Here is a 26,405-nt window from a genome sequence, read left to right on the forward strand (position 1 = left end):
AAAAATGCTTGGCCAGTGGACATACCAATAACATTTTCTCCTTAACATTATATTCGGTTTCTTCTTCCTTGAGGTCTCTGTCATCTTCCCTGATATATACAAGCAATTAAATTCATTCCGTGCTAAATCGTGATTGATGGCGAAATTCATCTGATGGGCCATCGTACTGAATTTTTCTGGAAACATTGGCTTCCTGAATTTAATTATTTATGTTAATGTAAATATTGTTCAAGACATTCCCACAGCCCCGTGATCTTTGCATTTTCCGTTAACTATCAGATATGGTTTAGAGAACGTGATGCCCCTCAGAAACGAAACCGGTAGAATTTGGTTAGCAAATATAATAGTAAAATTGTGGAAGAAGGGCCTTGGCCTATTGCAATTTCTACCCCAGCCTTAAAAGCAGGAAATGCTTATCTACGCCCCTCCTGATCAAACGGATAAATTTTCAGTAATGAATGTAAAGAAAGGAATGAGGTGAGAGGAGGAGCAACATACAGAGAGGAAGGGAGGCGGAGAGAGAGAGAGAGGAAGAAGTAACCGGCTTCTAGTTGACGCAATGATGGAAACCCATGTTTTGGTTAAATCACTCTGAAAGCAGGTGGGATCATGCGATGTCACTTCCAGGTGAGTACCCATCGAAATCTTCTATCGCATTCCGCTGATTCCTGGTTGAACGCCACATTCTTGTCAAATTCGAGGAAAACGTTATAGAAATCTTATGCTTGAGGGAAGTCCGAATTCGTTCGGGATCATGAGTTGAGAAATTATGGGAAACGCCAACGATTTTCAGTTTTTGAGCTTCTGAGCGGTACCAATCTGTCGTTGTTGTGGGATTGTGAGTGAGAAGTTACTTGAGTACGATCCGGCATGAGATTTAGGTACTGGGTCTGACTCTTGGCGTATGAGCATCGGCGTTTAGGGTAATGAATCGAGCTTCATCGTTGAAGCTAGACCCCTGTTCCCGGCCTGATTTGATTGCTCTTAGGAGATGGGTGGTCGCCTTTTGCATCATCCGGTTCGATTTAGAGCAGGGTCAGGTGATTGAGGAGTGCTTCCCTCCCGCTTCCGTCAGCCAAGATGAGGAGCTCAACGTCGCTTTCAGCTCCTTTCCCGATTCCATGTCTCAGAATCAGAACAGCGCGAGCATCCATGACTGTATGTTCTTCTTTCGATTCCGGAGGCGAGGGACCGCACCAGATGCCCTCAAGGCACAGGAAGACTCTGTACCACCGGATACTGTCAGGCCACTTAATGTAGAAACAAGGTCCAACGTGGATAATTCTGACGTGGTATCGAGTACAGGAGATGATGGCAATGATGAGGGTGGAAGTGGTGGTTGGACGAATTCTTCTGTTCTGAGTGCTTTGGCTTCTGTTCTTTCTCCGAGATCGATTGGCGGCGAGTCAAGTGGGAAACAAGTTTTCGATTCTGCGGAGTTGCATAACTCACCCCCTGTGGAGCATCCTCATTTGAGTGAGGATCATCCTCCTGCAATGCAGAGAGTGGGTAGCCAGAATGCTTCTGGTACTGACGGTAACGATTTCCTCTATGGATATGTTTTTAATAGGCAGAGACAGGATCAGAGGTTGAAGCGCGGGGGGGAGCAGAAGTCGGTTGTCATCTTGACACGTAAACCATTTTCGAGTGTCTTCAAGCCTTTGTTGCAGATACTGGGGCCTTTGTGCTTTGATATTGGTAAAAAAGCTCTTGATCATGTGGCAACCTTCGTTTCACGTTGGCCGAGCCCCGTTCTTGGTGAATTGATGGATCTTCCTATAGGCAGTGCTTCACTGAAGGCTTATCTTCCTCCTGCGTGCAGCTTGACTTCTGATTATGGGAGCTCCTATGACGAGTTTGTTTCAGCAATGGCTCCATTTCCACCTTTGAATCACTCTATCCCCCAAGGGTTGTTTCATGAGGCTGATCTTTTTGGAATGTTCAGGGGAATTATATTGCAGATATGGATGCTGTGGGAGCTGTTGATAATTGGTGAACCAATGCTCATCATTGCACCAACGCCTTCCCAGTGTTCTGAAGCTGTTGCCTGCATTGTTAGTTTGGCTGCACCTCTTCCTTGTAGTGTAGACTTTCGTCCATATTTTACTATCCACGACCATGACTTTTCTCATCTTAATTCCTTAAAGGAAGGAGATCAGTTTCCACCAATGATTCTTGGGGTGACCAATTTTTTCTTTCTCAAGGCTCTTCGTAGCATTCCTCATGTTGTCTCAGTTGGTGGTTCTGTTGCTAGTTCCAGTAAGACTCCAATGGCTGCAAGATCTTCTAACGGAAGAAAGCAGGACCAACAGGGTCTTCAGTTGTCATCTTTGAAGAAGTTTTCACCTTCAAATCTAATACATGCTGTGAAAATGAGGAGGGATGGACCTCTTAGCTTGATGACGGAGCACAAGGAAGCTGTTTGGAGCACCTATCAACCAACAACAAAGCCAGACACTGCTGTCTTAAATAGACTTGTTGATGCAGGTGTTACTCCAAGAGTTGAAGAGTCGATGTCTGTTGTCAATAATGAGATTTTGCGCCGGCATTTTCTAGAGCTCACTACCAATTTTCTCGCTCCTTTTGGTCCTTATTTGAGAGTTACAACACCTTCTGAAGGAACTTCTCCTTTTGTTGAGCCTCCTTCATTGCCATCATTTCACACTCATGAATTTTTGGGAAACCTTTCAGAGCGAGGACCGGGAAAGTTTTTGTCAAAAAGGATGCGAGCTAATTGGCTGGATCTATACAGGTAATAAGAGATAGGATTAGGTTATCCCATGAGGTTAATTTATCATACCTTTTGTTTGCATGTATGTGGCTGTATGCCACCCTGAACTACTCCTTGCTTTCCCCGGTAATAATTTGCATTTTTAAATTTCAATTTACATTAGGCACTTCTTGAAAGGCCGTAATTTCTCACCGTGGTTCCAAAGAAGACGTGCTGCTGCAGAGCAAGAACAACATCGCTTATGGAGGCAGGCCAGGATAAGAGCAGATGTACGCCAAATTACAGCAAAAATGTCTGAGCTTGAGATGGTTGACTCTTTCCATGCTATAGAACGATACTATCAGCGGGAACTTGAGGTGATTTTTTCTGGTTTCAGAAAATATGGATTTTTCCTTTGCATTTTCAAAGTTATTGCTCATTTATCTTGTTAAAATTATGATGCTCTCTTTGTCTGATGTCATGTTCTGTTATGCCTTCTTTATGGCACACTCTCTCGAAGTATTAATTATACCGCCTAGTGTGTTTCCACTTTACAAGGCATAGTTAGTTGCTTAGTCTTAAACTTCTTGTAGTATTTTATGTTCTAACTTTATTGGTTGTGTAGGCTCCTGATTTTCATTTAATGTGCCAAGGATTTGCTGTATGTTATGGTTGTTGGTTGAACTTAGATCACTTCAATCTCTTTTTGATGAAAAAGAAAGTGGACGGTATAGTCATCACAAGTTTTCTGGTTATTTTGATTAAATTAAGAAGCAGTCTTTTCGTTTGTCTTGTTACTGTTACAACCCAATCTAAACTGACCTGAGTATCCTGTCTGGGTAATCGCAACCCACCATATATTAGTTCATACATGGACAACTGGTAGCATGATATATGTATATAAATTAAACCCATGGAGTTTTCTGAAAAGCTTGTTGGGATCATTCTCAAGTCCTTTCTCAGGAGTGTTACAACAAAAAGGATGCCATCATGCCAGTACTTTTATAGAAAGTCATGCTCCATAGTCGGTAAGTGATGGAAGAAAGCAACAGCTTGCTATCTTTCCACTGTCAAGACTGGAAGGTGTTCACTGCTCTTTTAAGCCAGCCTCATGCGGTTTTTTTCACTGTGCAGGCTTCTCTTTATGTATCTTTTTCCAATCTTTATGCAGTAAAATGCCTTTAGCATAAATGCAGATTCCCTTAAGGAAGGACATTCATTCTTTACCTTGAGGAACCTGGAACCAGGAAGTTCAAGTAGCCTTGTAGATCTTTCTTTGTTCTTCTAAGATGCGTGCAGAAACATGATTTATTAATAGACCGTTGCTTAGTCTTGGTCTTGTTGTTTAGTTTGGTGACCCAACTTCTTAGGTTGACTCTGCTTCCCATTTTTATTCTTTGCTTTGAAATTATGGGCTTTGCTGCTGAGAAGCTTTAATTGTCAATGGTATGGGATAATCTGCAAGCGACCCACACTTTCATTTTTGGATCAATGTCCATCTTTCTCCAGCACACTGAGCCTCCTGGTGTTTTTGCTCCATGACTTGCAGACCTCACCCTGATGGTTGTGCTCCATGTGTTAGACTCCACATGGCCCTTCATATTCAAGGGAGTAAAACAATTAATGGAACTAATTTTGTGATAACTTCAAATTAGATAAGTTTTAAATATGCCAATGTTTTTTTTCTTCACTTCCTCATAGGAGTTCCTTTCCCCTGGCTAAGCCAGTTATGCGGTTGAATTTTTCCACTAAAATTTTCACAATTTATTTTGGAAGCATAGAAGTCCCCAATCTCTTTCAAAAGTTTCCTTGAGCTCTGATCACAATGAGGTGAGGAGATAAGCTATCCCATTCATAAACTTTTCATGGAAATTCTATATCCTCTAGGAATTTTGATTTTTAAAGTCTTTACTCTTACATATCTATAATTTCTTGTTTGCTTTTGAGTTAGCTTGTATATTTTCATACCTCAGAAAAATATTAGATAACTATTTCATAGCTTTGTGCATTATCATTTTCATGATAGTTATTTCATATAATTATTGTTAGTATCATAGTATGGTATTCCCTTTTCTGTCTTTCAGATTTCATCCAGGGTCAACAGTCAATCAATTTCTTTATAGGAGCCCCCTGAATGAAATATTGGGATCTCTTAACAGATGAAACATTGAGAGACTAAAAAAAGAAAAAGTTTGAAAATGCTTGCTTTCAACTTTGCACCATTGAATAACTTGTTTGTGAACAAACGTCTTTTTGGATATTCTCCTCCCTTCTATTTAGTCCAATTTATCTCTCTTCCAAGTTGGCAAAGGAAGAAAAGAAGAAAAATGGGGAAGAAGAACGATAAAAGAAAAGGTAGGAGAGGTAATAAAACTTTGAACAAGAAGGGAGAGAGATGGGGAGGTGATTCTTTTGTGCATACCTTCACACAAGCATACACTAATTACTAGTTGTCAATATTAATCTATTGTCTTTCAAAGACCTTTTAGAAAGAATTCACAGAGTTGATCTATGAAAGGTATTATAATATTTTTCTGGTAGTCACGTTTCCTGCGCATATATAATTTCATGTGCCCTTGTAATTCACGGTATCAATAGCTGTAGGAAGGGAAGCAAGTCAATTGGAGCTAACATTTTCAAACTTCCAATAAATTCTTGGATTTGGTTGCGGAAATAAAACCATAGCCGCAAATATCATTCTCATGTTTTTAATGGTGAGTTTTTTTTCTGGTATATTTTCATTTTTCAGCAAAGTTGTTTTTTGTTAGAAAAAAAACTTGGCAAATTTTTGTGAATGAAACAATCCTTAAAATTTGGTAAAAATAAAATAAATGAGAAATTAATAAGAAGACATAAACATAAGTAGATAAAATAATAAAAATAATGTTTTAATAATCATAATGCTTATGATAATAAATTTAATTGAAGTTGAAAGTTGGATTCATGATGATATTAACGTTAAAAAATAGAAGAACCAAAAAAGGGAAATGCAAAATACACACATAAATTTATTTTCATTTTTTAAAACACATTTTTTTTATTTGTCTCTTTTTAATGTTAATATTGCATTGTTTTTGAAAGGAAAAAAAGCGATATCTGTAGCTATGAATAAAATTGTTGAAAAATAGCATCCCGTAAGGGGGAGCTAAAATTCTATTTTCTGTTTTTTCAGAAATAATGCATTTTAATGTGGTTCTTCATTAAATATTGTAAACTGATTAACACAGTTGTTCCATTGTTGATGTTTCCTTTCTGTAATACCTTTACTGGTTGGAGCTTTATTTTTCATTCTGCTCTAACCAATTCTTTTCCTTTTCTTCCTTCTTGTTCATGCACTGGAAACAGTTCTGATTTCATCTTTTAGTTGCATTCTGCTAAAAATACTGGTAGAAACATGCATGAAAATGTCCTCAATAGTTCACAAATGATTTACGAACCTAAATATGAAACTAGTTATTTGCCCCTTTTTAGGCAAGATACATATTGCTTGTAGGCTGAATTTGGCAAATGCAAATTTTTCAGTTATAGAGAAACTGAGAAGTTTGCCTTAGTGCTGCAGAATATGTTATTGTGTCATATAAAGAAAATGCAGATTTGTTAGCCGTAATATTACTGGTATACCTTTCTAACCAGTCTCAAGTTCTACAATAATCTCTAAAAGGTGGTCACCCTTGGAAGTTGGAACTGTATTCTGAATTTTGAGAATGTTCTGCTGCCTTGGCTTTCCTCATGTTATCTAATTAACCTTGTTAAACTTTCTGGCTTATTTTGAATGCCATGCATTAAACTCTTCCATCATCAATTTTCAGTCTATGCGATCTGGACGGGGATGTGAAGATTCTGTACTAGCATGCCGCAAACTGAAGGGTGATTTGCAGATAGTTTTCAATGTTTTGCCAAAGGATGTGCAACAGCTCTTGCTTCTCAATCCACAGAGAGCTGCTCTTCTGCAAGGCAGCTTGGAGAAGTCGAGAGTTCCTGGCCACCCTTCAGTTGTGAGCGTCGCTCTGGAAAAAAGCTTTTCAGGTTCAGCTCGGTAATGAAAGAAATTTGGTGCCATTACATTCTCTGCACAGCCATCTCATTGTTCCAAAGATGCAGAAAAGAAAAGAAGCAGTGCCATGTTGCACAGTATGGCGATGGTGGGCAAATCCTGCTTTTAACAAAGAATATCTCATCTTTGCTCTCTTTTCAAGCAGTCCTTTTTATATTCTTCCTTGAGGTGGTGATTTTTGTCTCTCAGAATTCATTTGTCTTTTTTTTGTCTCCAATTGTTTGTTGGCAGGAATTGGTTTCCTTCCCATGCTTTCTAGGTTGTTGTAAACCGATTGACGGTTGAACCGTTTGCTCCAATTAAAATGATATAAGATTGTATTAATTCATGTCTCTCTCTCTCTCTCTCTCTCTCTCTCTCTCTCTCTCTCTGTGCCGAGCACTTTTTACGCATTAGGTTCTTCATCTGTGACATTGTATTTTATTCTGTCTTCGAGTTCATGGCTCGCTACAGAACCCCCCCCTCTTGTTCAGGTTCTTCATCGGTGACGTTGCTTTTTATTCTCTCTTCCAGTTCATGGCTCGTTACGGAACCCCCCTCTTGTTCAGGTTCTTCATCAGTGACATTGCATTTTATTCTGTCTTAACCCTTCTCTTATTATCCAATCCTTGCCCTTTCCTATGCTAAACGATTCACCAATCCCCAAAGAGAGAGAGAGAGAGAGAGAGAGAGAGAACAAGAAGATAACAGTATACAGCAGGACTGCAGGAAGTACCTTAGCAAGGAACACATGGCTGTTTAGGAACATTAATATCTTGCTTTTCAAAAATTTTGGGGAACTTTTCACATAAGCTTCCCTTTGTGCTTGACTAATGTTTGAGAAAGTTATCGCAGATTTGTTTTCCAGGTTCAGATCATAATTTGTGAGGAGCTTCACCCATGACTGGAGTGAAAAATTCAAGTCGTCCTGTGACTCGGGTGCCTCAGTTCCCAAATTACTAGAAGCAAACCTCCATGGACATTCCACTTACTGTGAAACTCTGAAGCTATACTTTTCAATGTTGACTTGGACAATTAAATAAATTAATAAAAGTACATTAATCAAATCGATACGTCTCCGTTTATTGATTGCAGTAAGAAAGTAAGATAATTTAAAATTTCAACATTTACATCCGACATTATCAAATTGTTTGTTTATAATCACTCACGTAAATTAAGCTGTTATTAATTATAACTCATCATTTTAACACTTAATTTTAGTTTATGATTCTCTTTACTTATGACCAACGTTGTAAAAATATGTGCATGAACAGAATCAGTGAGGCTGTAAAGCAACCAATTCGCTGATTCTTAATCGACTGTGAATACGTAAGAAATTACTAAATTTTTATTTAAAACAAACGAATCAATACAATTAAAAAATAAGAAATTTCCTTAAGATATTTCAAAAAATATTTTAAATTCACATGTGGCACTCTTGGACTGGCCACCGAATTGCTCAAGTGATTCATGATTATTCTGATAGTGTTGTTTCTGCATATATATAATCAATTAATCACATTTTTTTTTGCAATTGATTAATCGGGACTTGCCGTGGTACTCAGGTGCCAAAGTTTTTTGGATTAATCACGAGATTTGAACATTTTCCGTGTATGTACCGGAAGGGATGTGATCAGCCAGTGACAAGTGATTCTGATGCTGCCATATAATGCCATCCAGGTTCAATTTTCTAGAACCGGACTTGAATAATTTTTAAGGGCATGGCTGAGAACTATCTATAAACCCACCAAGAGTACATGAATTCATAACAAATAGTTCTTTGAAGACTGTTTAATTGGGATACAATGATGTAACTTTGGCAGGCCGTTGGGTTGAAGAAGAGGAGATGCTCTAGTACTTCCTATCTCCATCTCTGGGTTCTCAACTGAACCATGGGGATCCACTCATTTCTGTGGATGCTCTGATACCGTGGAAGATCTTGTGGGTATCTTTCACTTGGTCTAGTTACTGCATCTGCTTGGTGTTCCATGGTTGCTCATCTGAGCATTCATCGACATATGGCTAATAATAAATCTCCTTAGGGTGCTGACTTTTGCTTTTCTCAGAATCTCATTTTTCAATCCTTGCAGCTCACTGAGCTCCTATTCGCATTTGTTTAAACGAGAACGGTCAGCATCTTCCATTTTCTATGTTTATCCTTTTTCTCATTTATTTTGTATTCCAAATGGGCATTACATTATTCTTTTTAATGTTTGAAGAGCAAACTGTCAATCAATTTCTAAGTGCTGAACTCTGCAAACCCCCCTTGAGACCGATCAAGGCCCTTTTCCGAGGTCAGCACACCAATCCACACGTCCAAGTTGGATCTACCTGTTGTCAAGGCCCCTAGCATGATTGCTAGCGGAACAGACCTGGATGAGTCTCACCCTTTAACCCTACAAGGTCGTTTGGCAGCAGAATTACTCTCAGTATTTTATAAATCTGCCCCAAGGATTGATGCGAACTCTAAATTAATTTTCATGAATCTGTCTCAATCTTTGGACACGTAAATGTATTCATGCTGCCAATCTAAAGTATATTTGATCACTTCTGATTTTAGAACTATGATCTGATGTTGAATACTTTTGTTAACGTGGTAAAGATTCACAGTGAAATCCATAATTCTTATTCATCAAACTAAGATCTCAAATCAAGCATATTAAGATCCTCACTATACTTTTGTGTTGAGAAAGGTATGATTTAATATCAGAGAGGGCGGGAGGGAGGGTCTGAACTTGGATCGATGGATGTCAAATTCTTGAGGTGTAACACCAGAGTAGATGAAGGGCAATCAAACGTCTCCTTAACTAGAGGCAGGACATTATGAACACCAACAAAAAGTGCAAACATGACTACATGATGATGCGAATGAACTGTATGGAGGGTTAGAGACAAAGAAGAATGGTAAAAGATTAATTTAGTAATGTTACCTTGGTTACTCATGCTTACCTACCATTAGTAGCCTGGCCGTGGCGATGAAAAGGGTCCTCGAAAATAACTTTGAATAATTAGGTGTTAAGCTTAAATTATTACAACCTTTTTACGAATGGCCAACCTACCTCCGGTTCTCCTTACCGGAGATCTCCTTATTGAGTGCTTGTAAGGTAGTAGACTACTGGAAGAGAACAAGAAGACATAGACAGATAATTGATAAGAGCGCAGAGAGGAGCAGGAGCATAGCCAGGATTTTGTTTTTTTTTGTGACCCCCCACATAAAATTTCTAAAAGGTTTTTACATGAGCCAGCCATATTTTTCAAAAGTTTTATGGGGGCCAAACTACCACAAACTTGGGAAAATAATGTACATCAAGAACACGTAGAACTCAACATTATTGTAGGGTGCCTTGGAATGCATAATTTTGCATGACTGGCACCTAGGTCAAGAGGATTCCTAAACGAGGGTATTTTGTTACAAGTAAATATATGGCTTACAAGAATGGACAAAACTCAAAAGTAGAAAAGCGAACAGATGGAATAGTTTGCTTTTGATTAAACATGGTGCTTGCGTTTGTTGATCTAGTAAAAAGACTTCTACTAGGATTCGTGATTTATCAAGTTTAAAATTTTACCAAAGATTCGAAGATCAAGGACGCTGTGGGAAAAGGAGACGGGGGACAAGCGAAGATTCTGTTGGATCTGGTGGTAATTTTGCATTGAATAAAAAACCAAAAATTTAAATAGGAGCCGTCCTGCCTTGACTGGGTATTCAAATTCCCATCTTCCTGTGAAAGTTGTGGTGGGAGGCTGGGTCTCTGTTCTTCTTTGCGTTCTCCGGGATGTCGAGGTAATCGTCGTGTTACAGCTCCGGAACTGGAACCCACTAGCTTTCATTTGATCAAGCTACTGTCTTCTGTTCGATGGCTTCTGTTTTCTCTTTAATCAGAACAATTTGATTGGTTTTTCTTCATATAGGTCGCTTTCGTGATGGGGTTGGAATTTTCTATTATTTGCCGAGATGTTGGTCTCACTTCTTCTTTTTAAGCTTGGGGGCTTCTTTCTTTACATGATCGTACACTGTGTGGCCTTCTGTCGCTACTTGACTCGGATGGTTAATGGGTACTTGAAATTGCAGGGCTTCCTGGTTAGTTGACTGCAAAAGGATCGCGACGAAGATCAAGAGTGCATCGAGTGACCCGCAGAAGGTTGCGTGGAGAAGCAATCCCACCAGGACTTGCCCCAGTTGCAATTATGTTATTGACAACAGTGATGTATGTGCTCTGATTCCTACTTGGAAATTACTAGGGAGAGGGGATCGGTTTTTGCCTTAAAGGTGCTGTTTTATGTTTCTGTTTTAACTGTCCACACGATCCATTTGGTAAGTTGATAAATGATGGTGGAAAATAAATTATTCTTTCATGCTTAACTGACTAGGAAAACACCAATGCATGTTATTACAGTTGTTTTCTGGGGGACTTCCAATAAAATGAATGATAACTGCGGTAAGAAATCTGACTTATTTCGTTTTTTTATTCAAATGAATGGTCTCAAGAGAATCTTATACCTGAAGTTCATATTATCTAAAAGAAAATCAAAATGCATGATTAGAAAGAATCCCTGATGTTTCTGCCGCATAAGGGAGCATCAACAATTAGAGCTAATTCCTATCTTTCTGATAGATGAAACACGAGCAAGAAAGAAGAGTTCTGGTTTCCTGTTGGTAATGGATGTATTAGGTCACCAGAAGGATCCATGTCTTAAGTACTAGCATGTTTCAAAGAGGACCTGTCTACTGCACCCTATCATTCCAAAATCTCAATTGACATCTCAACCATCAGCCCTTCACATATCTACTTCTCCACTGGAAATCCTTCAATCAACTTCTGCATCAATTACTGCACATTCTCCATAATGCCATATGACTTTCAGATGGTAGTTCAACTATCGGTCCTCCATAGTAAGCAACTCGTAGTCTTGTACAACGGAAGTCCACAAAAGTTCTATATGATCTCTTGAAACTTGAAATTTTGAAGTGGCTTACATGGTTCCTAGCAGAAAATGTAGGTCGCAGAGAATTGTCTTCAAGAAGCAGGAACGAATGGTTGGTTCCTTATATAAGGCCTTTCTATCCATGTCGTCGATGTAAAATGTGTATAGTAACTTCTATATCAGGTCCTAATCAAGGTGCTTATATAACATAACTCATTGTAAAAACTACAGATTTTCTTACTAAATCTTTCTAAATCCAAAAAGACTATGATATTCTGGAAACAAGCTTAAAACGCATGCTGCATAAAGAGTTACCAAACACAAAAACAAGAAGTGCAGGTTGACAATTAATTCCCCATGAATTGCATAAATATTCAACGCCATAACAGAAGATATCCTCTTACTAGCCTGTTTACTAAAATATTTAAACTTCACAGCTTAAGCTGTCCAAATGCCTAAACTAATGCAAAATAAAGTTTATTGTCTATGACTTACTCCAACAACTAAATGGTCATAAAAGGACTTTTGGATAGTTAAGACTTTAGATGCTGATTTCTCACTTCTCCCAGTCCTGATAGCCAGTCTATGATTTATCTCTTTCCTGACCTCTCCCGTACTAAGTCACATTAATGAGGGGAGAGAGAGAGTTATGTGTGTGTGTGTGTATATATATATGCATGTATGACTACATATATATAAAGCTATTTGATCGTCACCAATAACCAAAATATAGTTGGATGTGACCTACGTAGTTTATTTAATAAATAAGAACCTCTGAAGCACAAAATTGATACTGTAGATCAAGAGTATTATAATGCACAGTGCATCAAATTTGATTAGTCGAAAGATCATATTATTTTATTTCCAAAAGTATGACTTGGGACATGATTTGTGATAAGAAAGCCATGTTGTATCTGTCTATGTCATTAAATCAGGTGAAACCATTTTAGCTTATGACATGTGGGCACACTAAAGCTTGAGGAACACCGCTCATTTTTTGTACACACACACACACACATACATGTATATATACCTTTTTATATGTCAATGATTGAATAATGTGCTCTAGGTTTTATGTTCCACTGTGTACTGTGCTATGCCATAAAACCATCTGATTATCAGATGATCAAAACAATTTAATGGATGTGATCTACATTAGTTTATTTAACAAATAGCAAGTTCTTGACTTACATCATTTCGATGCTGAAGTAAGACAATCAAGGGCATAAATATTCAATGGCTCACAAAGTGACAAAACATCAAAATTTGATGGTTTAATACATCATGCCTAAAAGTATGATGCTTACCAAAAAATTTTTGCTGAACCTATCCATATGATTAATCGGCTTATGTAAAAGATTAGGGCACACAGCATTTATCTCTTGTGCATACTGCATCATCAACTTTAATTTTCTTTTGGATCAAGGTATTGGAAACCACTACTACTTTTTATAAGACAAGAACCAAACATAAATTACAGAATTTCAATATGGGATGATTCCCATACATTCACCTATCACTTGCATTTCCAGGTTACTCAGGATTGGCCTGGTCTACCACGTGGGGTGAAATTTGATCCATCTGATCAAGAGCTTCTTTGGCATTTATCAACAAAAGTTGGGGTCAGAAATATGGCACCACATCCTTTCATCAATGAGTTTATTCCAACTGTTCAAGAAGAAGATGGCATTTGTTATACTCATCCCGAGAAATTGCCAGGTGTGTCTCTCTCTTTCTCTCTCCCTCTGTATGTCTCTTTTTCAAGACAATGTTTAATTCTGGTTGTCTTTTGGTGTTATAGGTGTCACTAAAGATGGAAGCATATCACATTTTTTCCATAGAACAATGAAGGCCTATAGTACAGGAACCAGGAAACGGCGAAAAATACAAAATGAACTTGATCCATACCTCGGAGATGTACGCTGGCATAAAACTGGTAAAACAAAGCCTGTAATTGTAGACGGAGTACAGAAGGGCTGTAAAAAAATAATGGTTCTTTATACGAGTACAGCAAAAGGTGGAAAATCAGAGAAAACAAACTGGGTGATGCACCAATACCACCTTGGAACAGAGGAAGAAGAAAAGGAAGGGGAGTTTGTTGTCTCTAAAGTATTTTATCAGCAGCAATCTAAGACTTTGGACAAGAATGAGCATGACGTGATTGATGAATCAAGGCAACCTACATATAGGAAAGAGGAGCCAGCTGACCTTGCAGATGTCTTTCCTAACTTGTCTTGTAGTAAGATCACTAATGATGATCTTTTGCAAGGGCAGGTATCAGATAGTAAAGAATCCTTTCCACAGGTAGCAGTCAGTTACCATAACTAATTGATTTTTGTGACATTTGAAGTACCAACTATTGTGAGGTAATTATTTTGGTGGTTGCAGGTGATTGATCCTGAGACAACAAATGCTGAGAATGGGGAAAGTAGTCAACCTGACTTGGAGACACTTGATCATCATAATTTGAAAGATGATACTATGGCTTATGAATCAATTCAATCCACATCCTTGAAAGAAGAGCCAGTTGTTTCATCAAATTTCATTGGTATATCATGTGGTGCTGTAAAGAAAAGTTCCAGTGATGATCTTGTTCAAGAACATGGATCACAGGGTAAACAAACTTTTCCTCAGGTACTGTCACATCTTGAGCCATGTTTATAGATGCTAGTCTACAAAAAATTAGGTCTCATTATTTCCAATGTCTCCATGTTCATGATTGCAGGTTGTGGTTTCCCAGACAGAGAAAGGTGAGGACTGTGCAAGTAGTCAACCTGAGTGGGAGAGACTTGAGGATCATAATAATAACTCAATAGCAGATCCTAAGTGGTGGGAGGGGGAGTCACAATTTCTGCTTGATTCACAGCAACTTGTGGAAGGGTTGTATATTTGCGATGAGATCCTACAAAGCCAGTCTTCCAGTGGCAGTGCTGCAAAAAAAATTGTACCTTGTTTAGCAGAATACTCTCGGATAGGGGCTGAAAATCTTAAGAAGGATTTAGAGGAGTGCCAAAGCTTGAATCGTCCAGACCTTGCAAATAATGACTTTGATACCCCTACAGATATTCGTCTGAGCCAGCTTGTAAGTCATCACATACTTGTCTTCTTCTTCTGGACGTTAGTCACAGTATGTAGGCATTCATTTGATGAATTCTGGATTAAAATTGTAGGATATACCACTGGATTCACAAGAAAGCTCATTGGGCTGGAATGGAAACAGACTTGATGATTAAGGATATGAGAGAAGGTTTTGTGGTCCTTCAGTGCAAAGCTTACAAACAAATGTTTCAGAGCCCTGCTTCACTGAAGGCGCACCTAAACTGCTTTTTGAGCTTTATCTCTTCTATTGTGTATTTATCTAGAACTCGTCATTAGTTTTACTACCTAACTGACTTTTGGACATGATGGTTCTTCTCTCTGTAAGAAGGTTGCCAATGGGAAGATGGAAATGGTGGTGCATGGATGGAGCACATCACATAAGGTGGTGCGGATACCAGTCCTCTTCCATGAAGTTAAACTAAAGGCACAGTTTTAATCATGCTAGCTGAAACTGTGCTTCTTGAATATATGTAGATGGCTTTAGTCCCATACAGTGCATTTGTATGTTTTCTCTATCCATGTAAAAGAATGCTACATCTATATTATCTAGCTCAGTTGATAGGATTTTTTTTGAGGCTTAGTCATGTACACGCTACTGCTATTATGATAAGGTCCAACTCTACTTTCCTCACCTCTTTGAGCTTTGCATTTGTAGTGGCAGTTGTCATAAGTACATACTAGAACTGGTTGATATTACGTGGTTACTATCAACTTATATGCAACTAGAGGAATGATTATACTGCTAAGCTATCGCAAGTAGTCGGGCACCTGGTGCATTGCAGATCTTCCTAATCTAAAAAATTAAATATTTTAGGTTCAGGCGAACTTTATAGGATGAATTACTTATATTAATACATGCAATATTGTCACAGAAAACGTGTTTTATTCGAAAAAAACATGGATAAAACGTGGAAAACAAGTCACCCGTATAACACGTGAAAAAACACGTTTTAAAAAAAGCACCAAAAAATAAGAAACGCAAAAAAATGCATATAATACGCGTATAATACGTGTTTATTTGTTTTTTTTCATATTTTTATTAATTTTTATTGTTTTATAATTTTCAAGATTTATTAAATGCTTTAACTTTTTAAAAAATTCACTGATATTTTTTCGAGATATTCAACTTTGTTATATTATACCTAAGAAATTCCTCACTATATCCGTACAAGTTTTTTGTGACAATGGAAAAGACATGAAGAAGAAGACATTGAGCATAAAGTTTTTTATCCACTATTAAGTCATAATGGTGACGAAAAGAGGAGCTTCGGCCTTCCTGCTTCTGAATTCAAGTGAATTATAATTCTTTCCACCTTTTCTTTTCATCCAAAAGTAGATATCTATATGTCAATCATTTCTACCGTCTAACTTATAAGTGATAACTGATGCTTGTTAGCAATCTGGTGATTTAGTTGCTGCACTCTGCTGATTGATACATTTGGCTCATTTTTCACCTAAATCAAGTTGTTAACGCCTAATGGCTTTTTGCAACTCGGTGCATCTTTTGACAGAATACTGAAAGTTCTGGCAATATTTTCTGTTAAAAAGGCAGACAAATCTTGGATCTATTTCCATGTTACCTTTCCTTTAGCTACTCACAAAAATTGAAATGCTATGCAGTGGTGGCAGTATCTTTTGCATTTACAGATATTACTTCCTTTATTTAACTGATAAAAGAGACATCCCAATTCCAGTGCCAATATTTCGCTGTGGAGTTTGAGTACCCAAATAATAAAAAAAAAAAACCTCTTTCGAGACATTTGAGCTGTTCTTATTCCTAATATAGACTGCTGTTTTCACTAGATATTAGTTCTTTGTGGCAGCCTTCTGTAAAGTGTTTGTGCTATTGACAAAAGACTGGAACTTTTGCACAAAAAAACCGTCATGAGAACATATCCATTACGCCTATTTCATCCTAATCTATTACTTTACATCCTCCCAAAACGCTCATCTTGATCGCACCAGGCATCTGTTCCCCTAGTGCAATTTCATTCCTGACCTTCCATAAATTCCATGGGTACCATCATCTCTTCATCCACTCACACAAGAATTTCCGCTTCCACCACCTGACTGTTTCCTGCAATTGGCCCGGGAGAGACACCAGAACATTAAAATTGAGTCCCAAGAACTTCGATATAGCAATAAGACTCCATTTAAAAAAGATGCGATCAATAGATTCCAACTCCTTTTCACATTGCCAGCATATGCTGGCTAATGACAGACCAAATCTCTGCAGCCTGTTTAAAGTCAGCAATTTGCCTTCAAAAGCCAAAAATCCACACCATTTGGTGCGTGGAGTAGCATCATTTTACCAGATTTTCTTCCTCAACATCATAACCTGACGAACTGGCCGGACCTTCCCACATAAGTTGTATGATTTAATAATTTGCTTTTAAAAAGTTATTACTCAAGTGCTTCAAGAAGCATGTGTACACAACAACCCCCCACGGTGACTTGCACAAGCGAAGCCTACCAAGTAGCCTTGTCATCCTCAACTCACTGGTTTTCATGCATGAACAGAGGACCCTTTCTAGAGAGAGAGAGAGAGAGTCCTCTCTTGGCAATTTTTTAAAGAACTTTGGGAGGAGATTGTTCACATGTCATCCCCAGTACAATATATTCTCCGGCTAATTTTGTATCACCCAGTGAATTGCTTTTAAGTTGAACTCGTTACTACTGCAACTGTTTATCTTTAAATCTCCCTTCTGAAGGAAGCGACATCAATTTTATGCAGGTAATGGTTTAAAGGATTTCTCTAGGTTTACACCACACTATGAGCACGCCATGGCTCAATGGTAAGGTCACATGAATCCAATCCTACAATGGCAATGAGGGTCCTCTCGATCTTCTGTTTATCGTAGTCACTGCAAATTCTACAATATTCTTCTAGAATAATTCATCTTTTCCTTTAAAACAAACATGATCCGATCCATTTCTGGGCTCGGACCCTTGGTTTGACAGATCCCAACCTGCCCCCTAGCAGTTTCGGCTCTAACCTAAAAAAGGCTAGGAACCATGACAATCATCTTATTAATGACCCCCTTTATAAGCCCTTGAAGATCCCTCACAATCTTCAATATAGGACTAAATTTCTAGGGCGTTACAATCCACCCCCCTTAAGGCACACGTGTCCGCGCGTGTGGGACTACAGGTTCGAGTGTTGAACCGACTCTGATACCATTATAACAACTCGACCCACTCTCGGGCTTGGGCCCCTGGTTTGGCGGATACCAATCCGCCTCCTAGCAGTTTTGGCTTCAATCCTAAAAAGGTTAGGAACCAGGACAATAATCTCATTAATGACATCCCTTTATAAGCTTTTGAAGATCCCTCACAATTTTCGATATAGGACTAAACTTCTGGGGTGTTACAATCCACTCCTCTTAAGACACATGCGTCCATGTGTGTGGGACCACTGGTCCGAGTGTTGAACCGGCTCTGATACAATTATAACAACCCGACCTACTCCTGGGTTTGGGCCCTTGGTTCAGTGGATTCCAACCCGCCCCCAAGCAGTTTTGGCTTTAACCCCAAAAGGGCTAAGAAATAGGACAATCATCTCATTAATGACCCCTCTTATAAACCATTGAAAATTCCTCACAATCTTCAATACGAGACTAAACATTTGAGGCGTTACAATCCACCCCTCTTAAGACACACGTGTCAATGCGTGTGGAACCATATGTCCGAGTGTTGAAACTGCTCTGATACCACTGTAACAATCCAACCCATTCCTGCGGTCGAGCCCCTGGTTTGGCGGATCCCAACCTGCTCTCTAGTAATTTTGGTTACAACCTTAAAAAGACTAGAAACCAGGACAATTATCTCATTAATAACCCCTTTTATAAGCCATTGAAGATCCCTCGCAATCTTCAATACAAGATTAAATTTCTGGGGTGTTACATGTGGTATGCAGAACAGCCACCAGCCACCAACTATGTTCGATGAAGCTTAGAACATGTTTGGCTTTGTGAATTAGGCCAAGCTCCGACCTTTAACCATATCTGCAGCAGCAAAACTGCAACCCCATGTTGAACACTTGCTCTCCTTGAAGGGCTGCTAAAGCTGCTAAGGGAACTTGCAAACTTGTGCTTTAAATGCAACCAATGCTAATCAATAGAAAGACACATTTAAATCTGTCAGTTATCGGGGTTATGATTAAACGAAAGTGAGCTAATTGAGAAGAAACTAATGTCCTGATTTCTAGATAATGAATGACGCGCAGGAATCTTTGTGAATGATATATGCCAACCTTATATATCATCAATGCACAGAATCGATCAAAACCTCAAACAGTGGGTGTATTAATTTTGAGAGTGATTCAAAAATTAGATTGATCATTTTTTAATTCTTCCAGAGAGAAAGAAAAAGGTAAACTCATTTGATGCGAATAAACTTATAGGTGTTTCTTTCCTTGCTGGCAATGTATTCATGCAATACGGAAAATTAGGAATGTTCTTCTATAATCACCGATTAAAACATGAGATGTGCTCTTGAAAATTTAAGTAAAGAACGTTTATAATGTGCCAGCTAATTTATTTCTAACGACTTCGACTGATCAATTTAGTTCGTTCGAAGCATCTCTTCTGGTGAACTAGGTTACATGCTCTGGACCAACTAAAGTGATCAGAAGTGGGTAAAATGGATTATTGATTACATGCGACAATAGCATGTGGAATTTTGTACTCACAATGCTTTATGTGGATCCAAGGTTCTTTAAATTTTCCTTGGTAAGTACTGGATGCGTATCAAAGTGCTTTATTATTGTCACATGACATAGTACTAATTTGGTAAACTATTATGATTATTTATTTATTATGCAACAAATTCAGGAGACATTGTTTTTTAGTGCTTCTATAATGTGATTTCATTAATCTCCCAACAGAGATGATGCTGCTTGCTCATTCTCCTTTTCTCACAGCTGCAACCATTGCTACATGGCTAGCTCCACTTTGAAGGGGAAGAAATTGAAGAAGCCGGACTGGAAATGTTAGGCAAAAAAAAATGTTTGGCTGACTTACATATAGATCTTCAGTACCCGTACCAGCACCCGTATCCGTACCGCACCGCGGTGACACAGTCAACCATGAATAAGAGGCAAAAGAAATCGTTGGGCAAACAGGAGATATTCAATCCCTCGTTAGGTAGAGGATGAAGAAGCGAGGTAGAAGATGATGGGTCAAAGAGGTGTGATTTTGTTATGGAACTTAGAGAGAGAGACAGAGAGAGGCTGTAACAAAGAGTTACTAAAGAAGAATGACTATGCACTCTCACAAATAGTAGACTAAAACATGCTTTAAATTATTTTCTTTCCCTGACGCAAATCTCTCTCGCAACTCTCAAAGATAACTATGATACTGCTGTAACTAAGCTACCATTATAAGAAAAACTCGATCGAAAAAAGAAAACTCTCCTTCACTAAGTCAATCAACCAAAATGGTGGTTAATTAATTCCTAAGCAAGAACTAAATAGGAAAAAAAAAAAAGCCACAACGCGATGCGGATGGTCAAGGAGCGGGTGGTTATCCATGAAGAGCCGAAACCCCCGGGAGACTAATTCTTATATGGTCGATAATCAAACTGATGATCAGATTTTAGCTGGCTCGCCAATCCAACTAGTTATAAAATGATCCCTTTAAAATGATGTAGATGGTAGCATGAGATCAAAAGTAGAAATAAATAAATGCTGAAACCCAAAACTGACGAAGGATGTCCAAATAGTCCAAAAAATGAAGTCTAAAAAACACGGGTGCCAGTATTTGGTGCCTAATACGTTAACCCTTATAATCTTATTCTCTTCTCCTGAAGGGGGAATGCAGTGCTGATATCTTAATAAAAAAAAAAAAGTGCATGTTTTAGATATTTTGTCAAAAGGAAATTTTTTCTTTTGGATTTTGGTCTTGAAGGAGACAAGTCTTCTTTTGTTCACCTTCAAAGGTAGGGCCTGAAGATATAACCACTAACCCACATAAGGAATAAGCAAGGGCCACACTTCTAAAAAGCGATATAAAAATCTGGAAATTAAGTAATCTAATTTAGATCATTTCCGTGTGAGCTAGTGCCACATAGACGAAAGCCGAAGCTTTCCCTTTCTCCCTTTGCTTCTAAGGTTTAGAACTGTATGGTGGCCCAGTGTGGAGACAGTAAACTGCCAAACTTGGTACTTCCGTTCATCCCATGGAGCACGACACTCGTGAAAATCAAATAATGATGTGAGGCATTCACGCCCGCTAGCTTCAGATCATTTATTCATAGTCGGCAAACGACAAGAGTTGATAGGTAGATGTAATGCCTCCTAATGGCAGATGTGCTTAGACAACAAACAGTCTTTTTAAACTCATACAATGAGCTCAACATGTATTAAAGTATATCGTCTGTCAGCAGCTTGATTGTTTGTTGCAGCAACCGCTTTTACTAGCAATCAGTACCATTGTTTAAATCTGTTCTCTATAATGAAGTTGTCGTTGCCGTTCTGCGGTCTGGAGGGAATCCATAGACAAGATTGCTGCTCGTAGCTGGCGCTGCAGCATCACCACACTAGTGGCCAAATCTATAGCTGAAACTTTTTCACCGCAAATGGCAATTGAACAACCATGCAACTTTTTTGTGGAGGTTGGTGGCATAGGCAGTCTACGTCAATCAGCTTTCAATTATTGAAAACTTTGGATGAGTGGGAGGGTTGTCCCACCATCTGAACTAGAGACGAAGCCTCTTTCCCTTTCCCTTTCCCTTATCATAAGAGTTGCATCGGTACCGAGATCCCTGTGAGCTTCAACTTGCACCTACAAACCTGTAGACCCGCCCGGCCTTCTTGTTGAAAACTTGTGAGGCCAAAAGTTAAACCAACTTTTCTGGAAAACATTTGTTCAGAAAAATGGGAGAACCGCTTGAATTCTACTTTAATAATGCTCCGACGGCCACATGAACATGAAAGAAAAGAAACAGAAAAAAGTTCTCCAGCCTATTTTCTGACCAACAAGCGGTTCAGAAGCTGGCTTGATTGCTCAAAAGATGAAAAGACAGAGAGACGAAATCAACCATCCACCAGAGCAAGGGCAGAGACAAGGGGGGCTCGCAGGGGTCCTAAAAATTTAAAAAAAAAATTACATGTAAATTTAATGAACTTTTGCTTATCTTATATAAAAATTTTGAAAAATGATATTTCGATGTCTGTCAAAAACTTTAATTTGCCCCATTCATGAAAAAATTTGCTTCATTCATAAAAATTTTTTTTGGCTCTGGATGATATTGAGGTGGTTGGAGTTGTTCATCCTAAAAGACCTCTATAATCAGCACACTATCAAATGATAAATAGGTGGAATCAAGACATGCTGAAAAAATTATACAAATTTTTCTTTTTCAGCGATTTTTTATCCGTGGCTGATTGGATCGGCATCAACCAACAAAAAGCAATACGGCTATGATCAGCAATTTTGGTCATTTCATTTACATAACCCCGATTGTAATTGGTTTTGAATTTGATATCTAAAATCCAGAACCAAAAATGAAAGGATATGTAAATGAAAAGGTGATCCAAAGGGACATTTTATTTGGTGAAAATTCATCGTTGTTTATGTCTTTGGAATTCACCAAAGGGTACAATGCTTCATTTGAAAATGTGCAACCTTTTGTTATAGCCATAGATGGATATAAGGTTTCTTTCCTAGGCTCCATATAAAGTCCTCTTTTCCATGTACAATTGTAGCTGCATTGCTTTTACAATAAAATAATGATCTTAAGTGCACTTGTGCAAGAGTCAGAAAGTCTTTTTTTAATCTATTTTTCTTCTCAATGTTATCTTGTGCAGTCATATTAAATTATTCAAAATTCCAACAGTTATTGGCTGATGAATAGCTAAAAAAAATTTTTTTTTTTAAATATTATCTGTTGTTCGGACAAGTGGACCAAGCTTTTAGCATATTCAGTTCTCCTAAAAACTTGATGTAAAAGCAAAACCTGATTGGCGGAAAATCATGTCATACCCTGTCATCAAATGCACTTAAGATTTTCTTGAGAAATTTCTGATAGAGAGCCATCGATCTAGACGCAGGACCAAGGGCTCTCGTGTATGTACATCGTGGTTCTTAAGTTCAACTAGGGTCTGGCATTGGAAGAAGTTTAATTTATTCATTTATTTATTTTTCCAAATCGAAATTTCAACTTAGAGGTGTAACTTTGCCATTTATTCATCTATTGTAATGTTTTCCATTAAGAAGCAGCTAGTTTGAGAGTTGGGTGGAACAGTTGAGCAGTGATATTTAATGTGTTTAAAAAGTTGGGTGTCTGTCTATGAGTAGCTTTGAAGTTTACATTTCAAACTTTAAGGGCACTCACAAGTAAAAAAAAAAAAGAAAAATAATGAAGTTTCTACATATAAATAAATAAAATAAATTTTGTGGGCTGATGTAGGCAATTTCTCAAGCCAAATAGAAAACACCTCCGTTACTGCCGTGTACTCAATGCTAACATCTTTCAATTTCAATGCTCACACCAGCTACAGCATAGCTCCACATGCAAGATAGTGTTCGCCTTTCTATCAGCCTGCGGAGGTGGCGAGATCGAGTCAAGCGAGCTTTGTTTCATCCCTCTGATGCTCGTACCCGTAGCACTGCTACGACCAATTTATATTGCAGAAAGCATATCTCTCTTACTGGTGCTTGGCCCGCCGTGTATGTAGTTGCATCATTGTTGAAGCCGTGCCTACCAGGGTCCGTTGTAAATTAAAATGCTCTTCCGTAAGCTAGAGTAATTCTCCTTCGTTTTTGTCTGTACATACCCATCTTTTATGGTTGTCCTCTTCCTTTTTTTGGTGCAGTGTTATCGAGGAACGGAATGACTACTTCACGGAAGAAGTTGAAGTGGGTTGTGGCTACTTCAAGGAACAACATGAGATCAGAAAACAACATGAGATCAGAAACAAATGTACTGAGTTCTGAACAATTTGGCAGACTAGAAAACAGATTTCACGTGAGCTAGCATTCTACTGCTCAAACTTTTTTTCGTTTCTCTCTCTCTCTCTCTCAAATTTGCCTCCTCTCAATTCAATCTTGTCTCGTAGTGTCCAAAGAAAAATAAAACTCAGTAAAGTCCACTTTTCCTTCTAACTTCAGGCCCAAAGAATGAACGGTTGGTGTCCCAAAATCCACAGAAGGCCGATAATTTAGATACGATGGGCCAGAATCTTATAATAGGAAGCAAGGGTGCCAAGCACCAGCGGTACAAGTCTCTTTTTTATTGGGACCAGATGTTCCCTTCTCTCTGTTTGGAATTAAGATCAAACTGAAGCACTAGGTGTTCGGATCGCTTAGGGGAGCTAAGAATCATCATCCGACATGGCGGACATGGTACCGAAGCCTCCAAGCCAACCCATCTCTGCCGCCCCGACCGCCAGTGCCCCCGACAATGGCGTTCCGTCGAACCCCATCTCCGGTAACATTCTCATCATTGGTGCTGCCGGCTACATCGGCAAATTTGTGGCGGAGGCCAGCCTCGCCGCCGGTCGCACCACGTACAAACTTTGCCGCACCGGTTCGAGCAGCCCGTCCAAGGCTGCGGCCGTCCAGCGACTGCAAGAGTCAGGCGCCATCGTCCTCCATGTAAGCCAAACAGTTTAAGCATCGAGATCATGCCTTCTAAAAGATCATGTCATGCACAGGAAATTAACGAGGAGATCATGGTCTGATTAATTTGCGGATTGCAGGGTTCACTAGATCATGTCGAGTTGATTATCAACCTTCTGAAGCAATACAGAATCGAAATTGTGATCTCCGCAGTTGGTGGCGACGCCATTCTAGATCAGTTACCGTTGATTGATGCTATCAATGCAGCTGGAAGTATCAAGGTAAGATAAACTCTTAGTCGTATGGTTCGATATTTAACACAGAGGCCCCTGCAGCCCTAAGAATCAAGCACAGAGTTTATAAGGGCTTTTTGAATGAAAAGTCCCAACTTTTCTATTCACATGAATCTAACATAGAATAAAAAAAAATCAACATTTTTTAACTTTATCGTTCTCGATATTAATCTGCATTCATTTTTGTAGCAATTTTTTTTGGAAAACTACTTAAAACTGCTGAACGACACGGATGGTGGACTTAAAAATTATTCCCAAGTTTTCCATGCACATGGTGATACGATTCTGGCGTGAAATCTCCATCTATTATAAATTTAAAAGAAGGAAAGGCCCTTATCAGGCCAAGCCTACCTTTAACATACTGTGCTTCTTATATGCATGAATGGCATCGTTGCAGATTTTTTGCTCCATTAATCTACTTGTAAGCTGAAATAGTGCACTTTGTATAGTTGACAACGAAGTGATTAACTTTGCCAACTATCTGCAGAGGTTCTTGCCTTCCGAATTTGGGCACGACATTGACAAAGCGAACCCAATTGAACCAGCACTGACATTGTACAATCAGAAGAGAAAAATCCGGCGAGCGATTGAAGCCGCCGGCATTCCTTATACTTACATATGCTGCAACTCCATTGCTGGATGGCCATACTTCGATCAAATCCATCCTTCTGAGATCCCACCCCCGACTGACTGCTTTGAGATTTATGGCGATGGTAACGTGAAAGGTGCGTAACATGATTTAACCAATCATGTGAATCCCAGATGTTAGTTTCTCCTAACTGTTGCTGAACTGGTTGCTGTATTCAGCTTATTTCGTAGCCGGAGAAGACATCGGAAAATTCACAATTAAAGCTGCAGACGATGTGCGCACTCTGAATAAGGTGCTACACTTCCGGCCACAAAACAACTTTGTGACACTGAATGAGTTCGCATGCATGTGGGAGAAGAAGATCGGGAAGGTGGTGCCCAGGAAGTTCATCTCTGAAGATTGCCTCGTCCGCCTGGCCAAAGGTATATCGTTTTTGAATCTCAACCATGAAGTCAAGCAATTGTACTTCGACAGTGATCTGCGTCAATATAGTTCATAATTCCTTACAAAACTGAGCCTTAGCCACCTCTTAGTTTGCTGCGATGCCTATTTCGATAACAGCACCGATCTTGTGAACGGAAACCAAATTTCTAGTTCTCTTTTTGTCGGTAATTGAGATTCAAGTTGGTGTTTCTTGCTGTGGCTTTATAATTTCGACTTGCTGTGGCTTTATAATTTCAACTTATAGCTTCTGTGCTGTAGCCTTCATGGTAACTAATCAATCAATCAACTGTGTTCTTTGACAACAGAGAACCGAATTCCGAGCAGCATCGTGGCTGCCCTGACGCATGACATCTTTATCAACGGGTGTCAGTTTGCCTTTGAGATCGATGGACCCCAAGACACAGAGGTTGGCCGCCTCTACCCGGACTCACCTCTCATCCCTCTCAGCCACTGCTTGGATGCTTATCTTAGCAACGGAGTGGGGAGAGCAGCAAGCATTTGAGTTCCCTGGAATCTGCAGATATATAACTATTTCCCTTGATAAATGTTGCTCATCTCCTCATATTTCTCCTTCAAATGTTGCCCTTTTTTTATATATTTCAGATTTATGGGTTGTTCTCTTGCGTGTCAACAGAACCTCTAAGACAAAGGCTTCTTTTGTTAATAAGGTTATACGAGATGCCTGTCCTTTTCGGTTCTTTGTTCCAAATATATCTGACTGTGTAAGTTCCACGGTCGAGTATTCATTTTT

General features: G+C 38.9%; 3 protein-coding genes across 6 annotated transcripts; all 3 read left to right on the forward strand.

The window, feature by feature from the left end:
* The first annotated feature begins 313 nt into the window (after positions 1-313).
* LOC116262744 (uncharacterized) lies at positions 314-7,092 on the forward strand. 2 transcript variants are annotated; one of them, XM_031642235.2, is made up of 4 exons: positions 314-2,054; positions 2,148-2,752; positions 2,895-3,087; positions 6,520-7,092. In XM_031642235.2, exons 1-4 carry the CDS (start codon positions 927-929, stop codon positions 6,748-6,750), a joined length of 2,157 nt encoding a protein of 718 aa, XP_031498095.1. In that variant the 5' UTR covers positions 314-926; the 3' UTR covers positions 6,751-7,092. The 2 variants fall into 2 exon arrangements, with proteins under 2 accessions (XP_031498095.1, XP_031498094.1); XM_031642234.2 differs by having other exon boundaries at positions 317-2,752.
* A 3,308-nt stretch (positions 7,093-10,400) lies between these two features.
* Positions 10,401-15,399, forward strand: LOC116263350 (SUPPRESSOR OF GAMMA RESPONSE 1). 2 transcript variants are annotated; one of them, XM_031643051.2, is made up of 8 exons: positions 10,401-10,527; positions 10,656-10,700; positions 10,816-10,951; positions 13,202-13,388; positions 13,471-13,973; positions 14,058-14,303; positions 14,395-14,751; positions 14,840-15,399. In XM_031643051.2, coding segments are annotated over exons 2-8 (1,494 nt in total). In that variant the 5' UTR covers positions 10,401-10,527; positions 10,656-10,698; the 3' UTR covers positions 14,903-15,399. The 2 variants fall into 2 exon arrangements, with proteins under 2 accessions (XP_031498911.1, XP_031498910.1); XM_031643050.2 differs by lacking the exon at positions 10,656-10,700 and having other exon boundaries at positions 10,404-10,527.
* A 7,928-nt stretch (positions 15,400-23,327) lies between these two features.
* Positions 23,328-26,342, forward strand: LOC116262877 (leucoanthocyanidin reductase-like). Of its 2 annotated transcripts, XM_031642406.2 has the most exons (7): positions 23,328-23,476; positions 23,584-23,735; positions 23,879-24,364; positions 24,469-24,609; positions 25,109-25,346; positions 25,429-25,632; positions 25,960-26,342. In XM_031642406.2, the coding sequence occupies exons 3-7, from the start codon at positions 24,101-24,103 to the stop codon at positions 26,154-26,156; spliced, it is 1,044 nt and encodes a 347-aa protein (XP_031498266.1). In that variant the 5' UTR covers positions 23,328-23,476; positions 23,584-23,735; positions 23,879-24,100; the 3' UTR covers positions 26,157-26,342. The 2 variants fall into 2 exon arrangements, with proteins under 2 accessions (XP_031498266.1, XP_049936238.1); XM_050080281.1 differs by having other exon boundaries at positions 23,584-24,364.
* The last annotated feature ends 63 nt before the right edge of the window (positions 26,343-26,405 follow it).

The sequence above is a fragment of the Nymphaea colorata genome, chromosome 10 (assembly GCF_008831285.2).
Source record: "Nymphaea colorata isolate Beijing-Zhang1983 chromosome 10, ASM883128v2, whole genome shotgun sequence".
NCBI classification, from domain to species: Eukaryota; Viridiplantae; Streptophyta; class Magnoliopsida; order Nymphaeales; family Nymphaeaceae; genus Nymphaea; species Nymphaea colorata.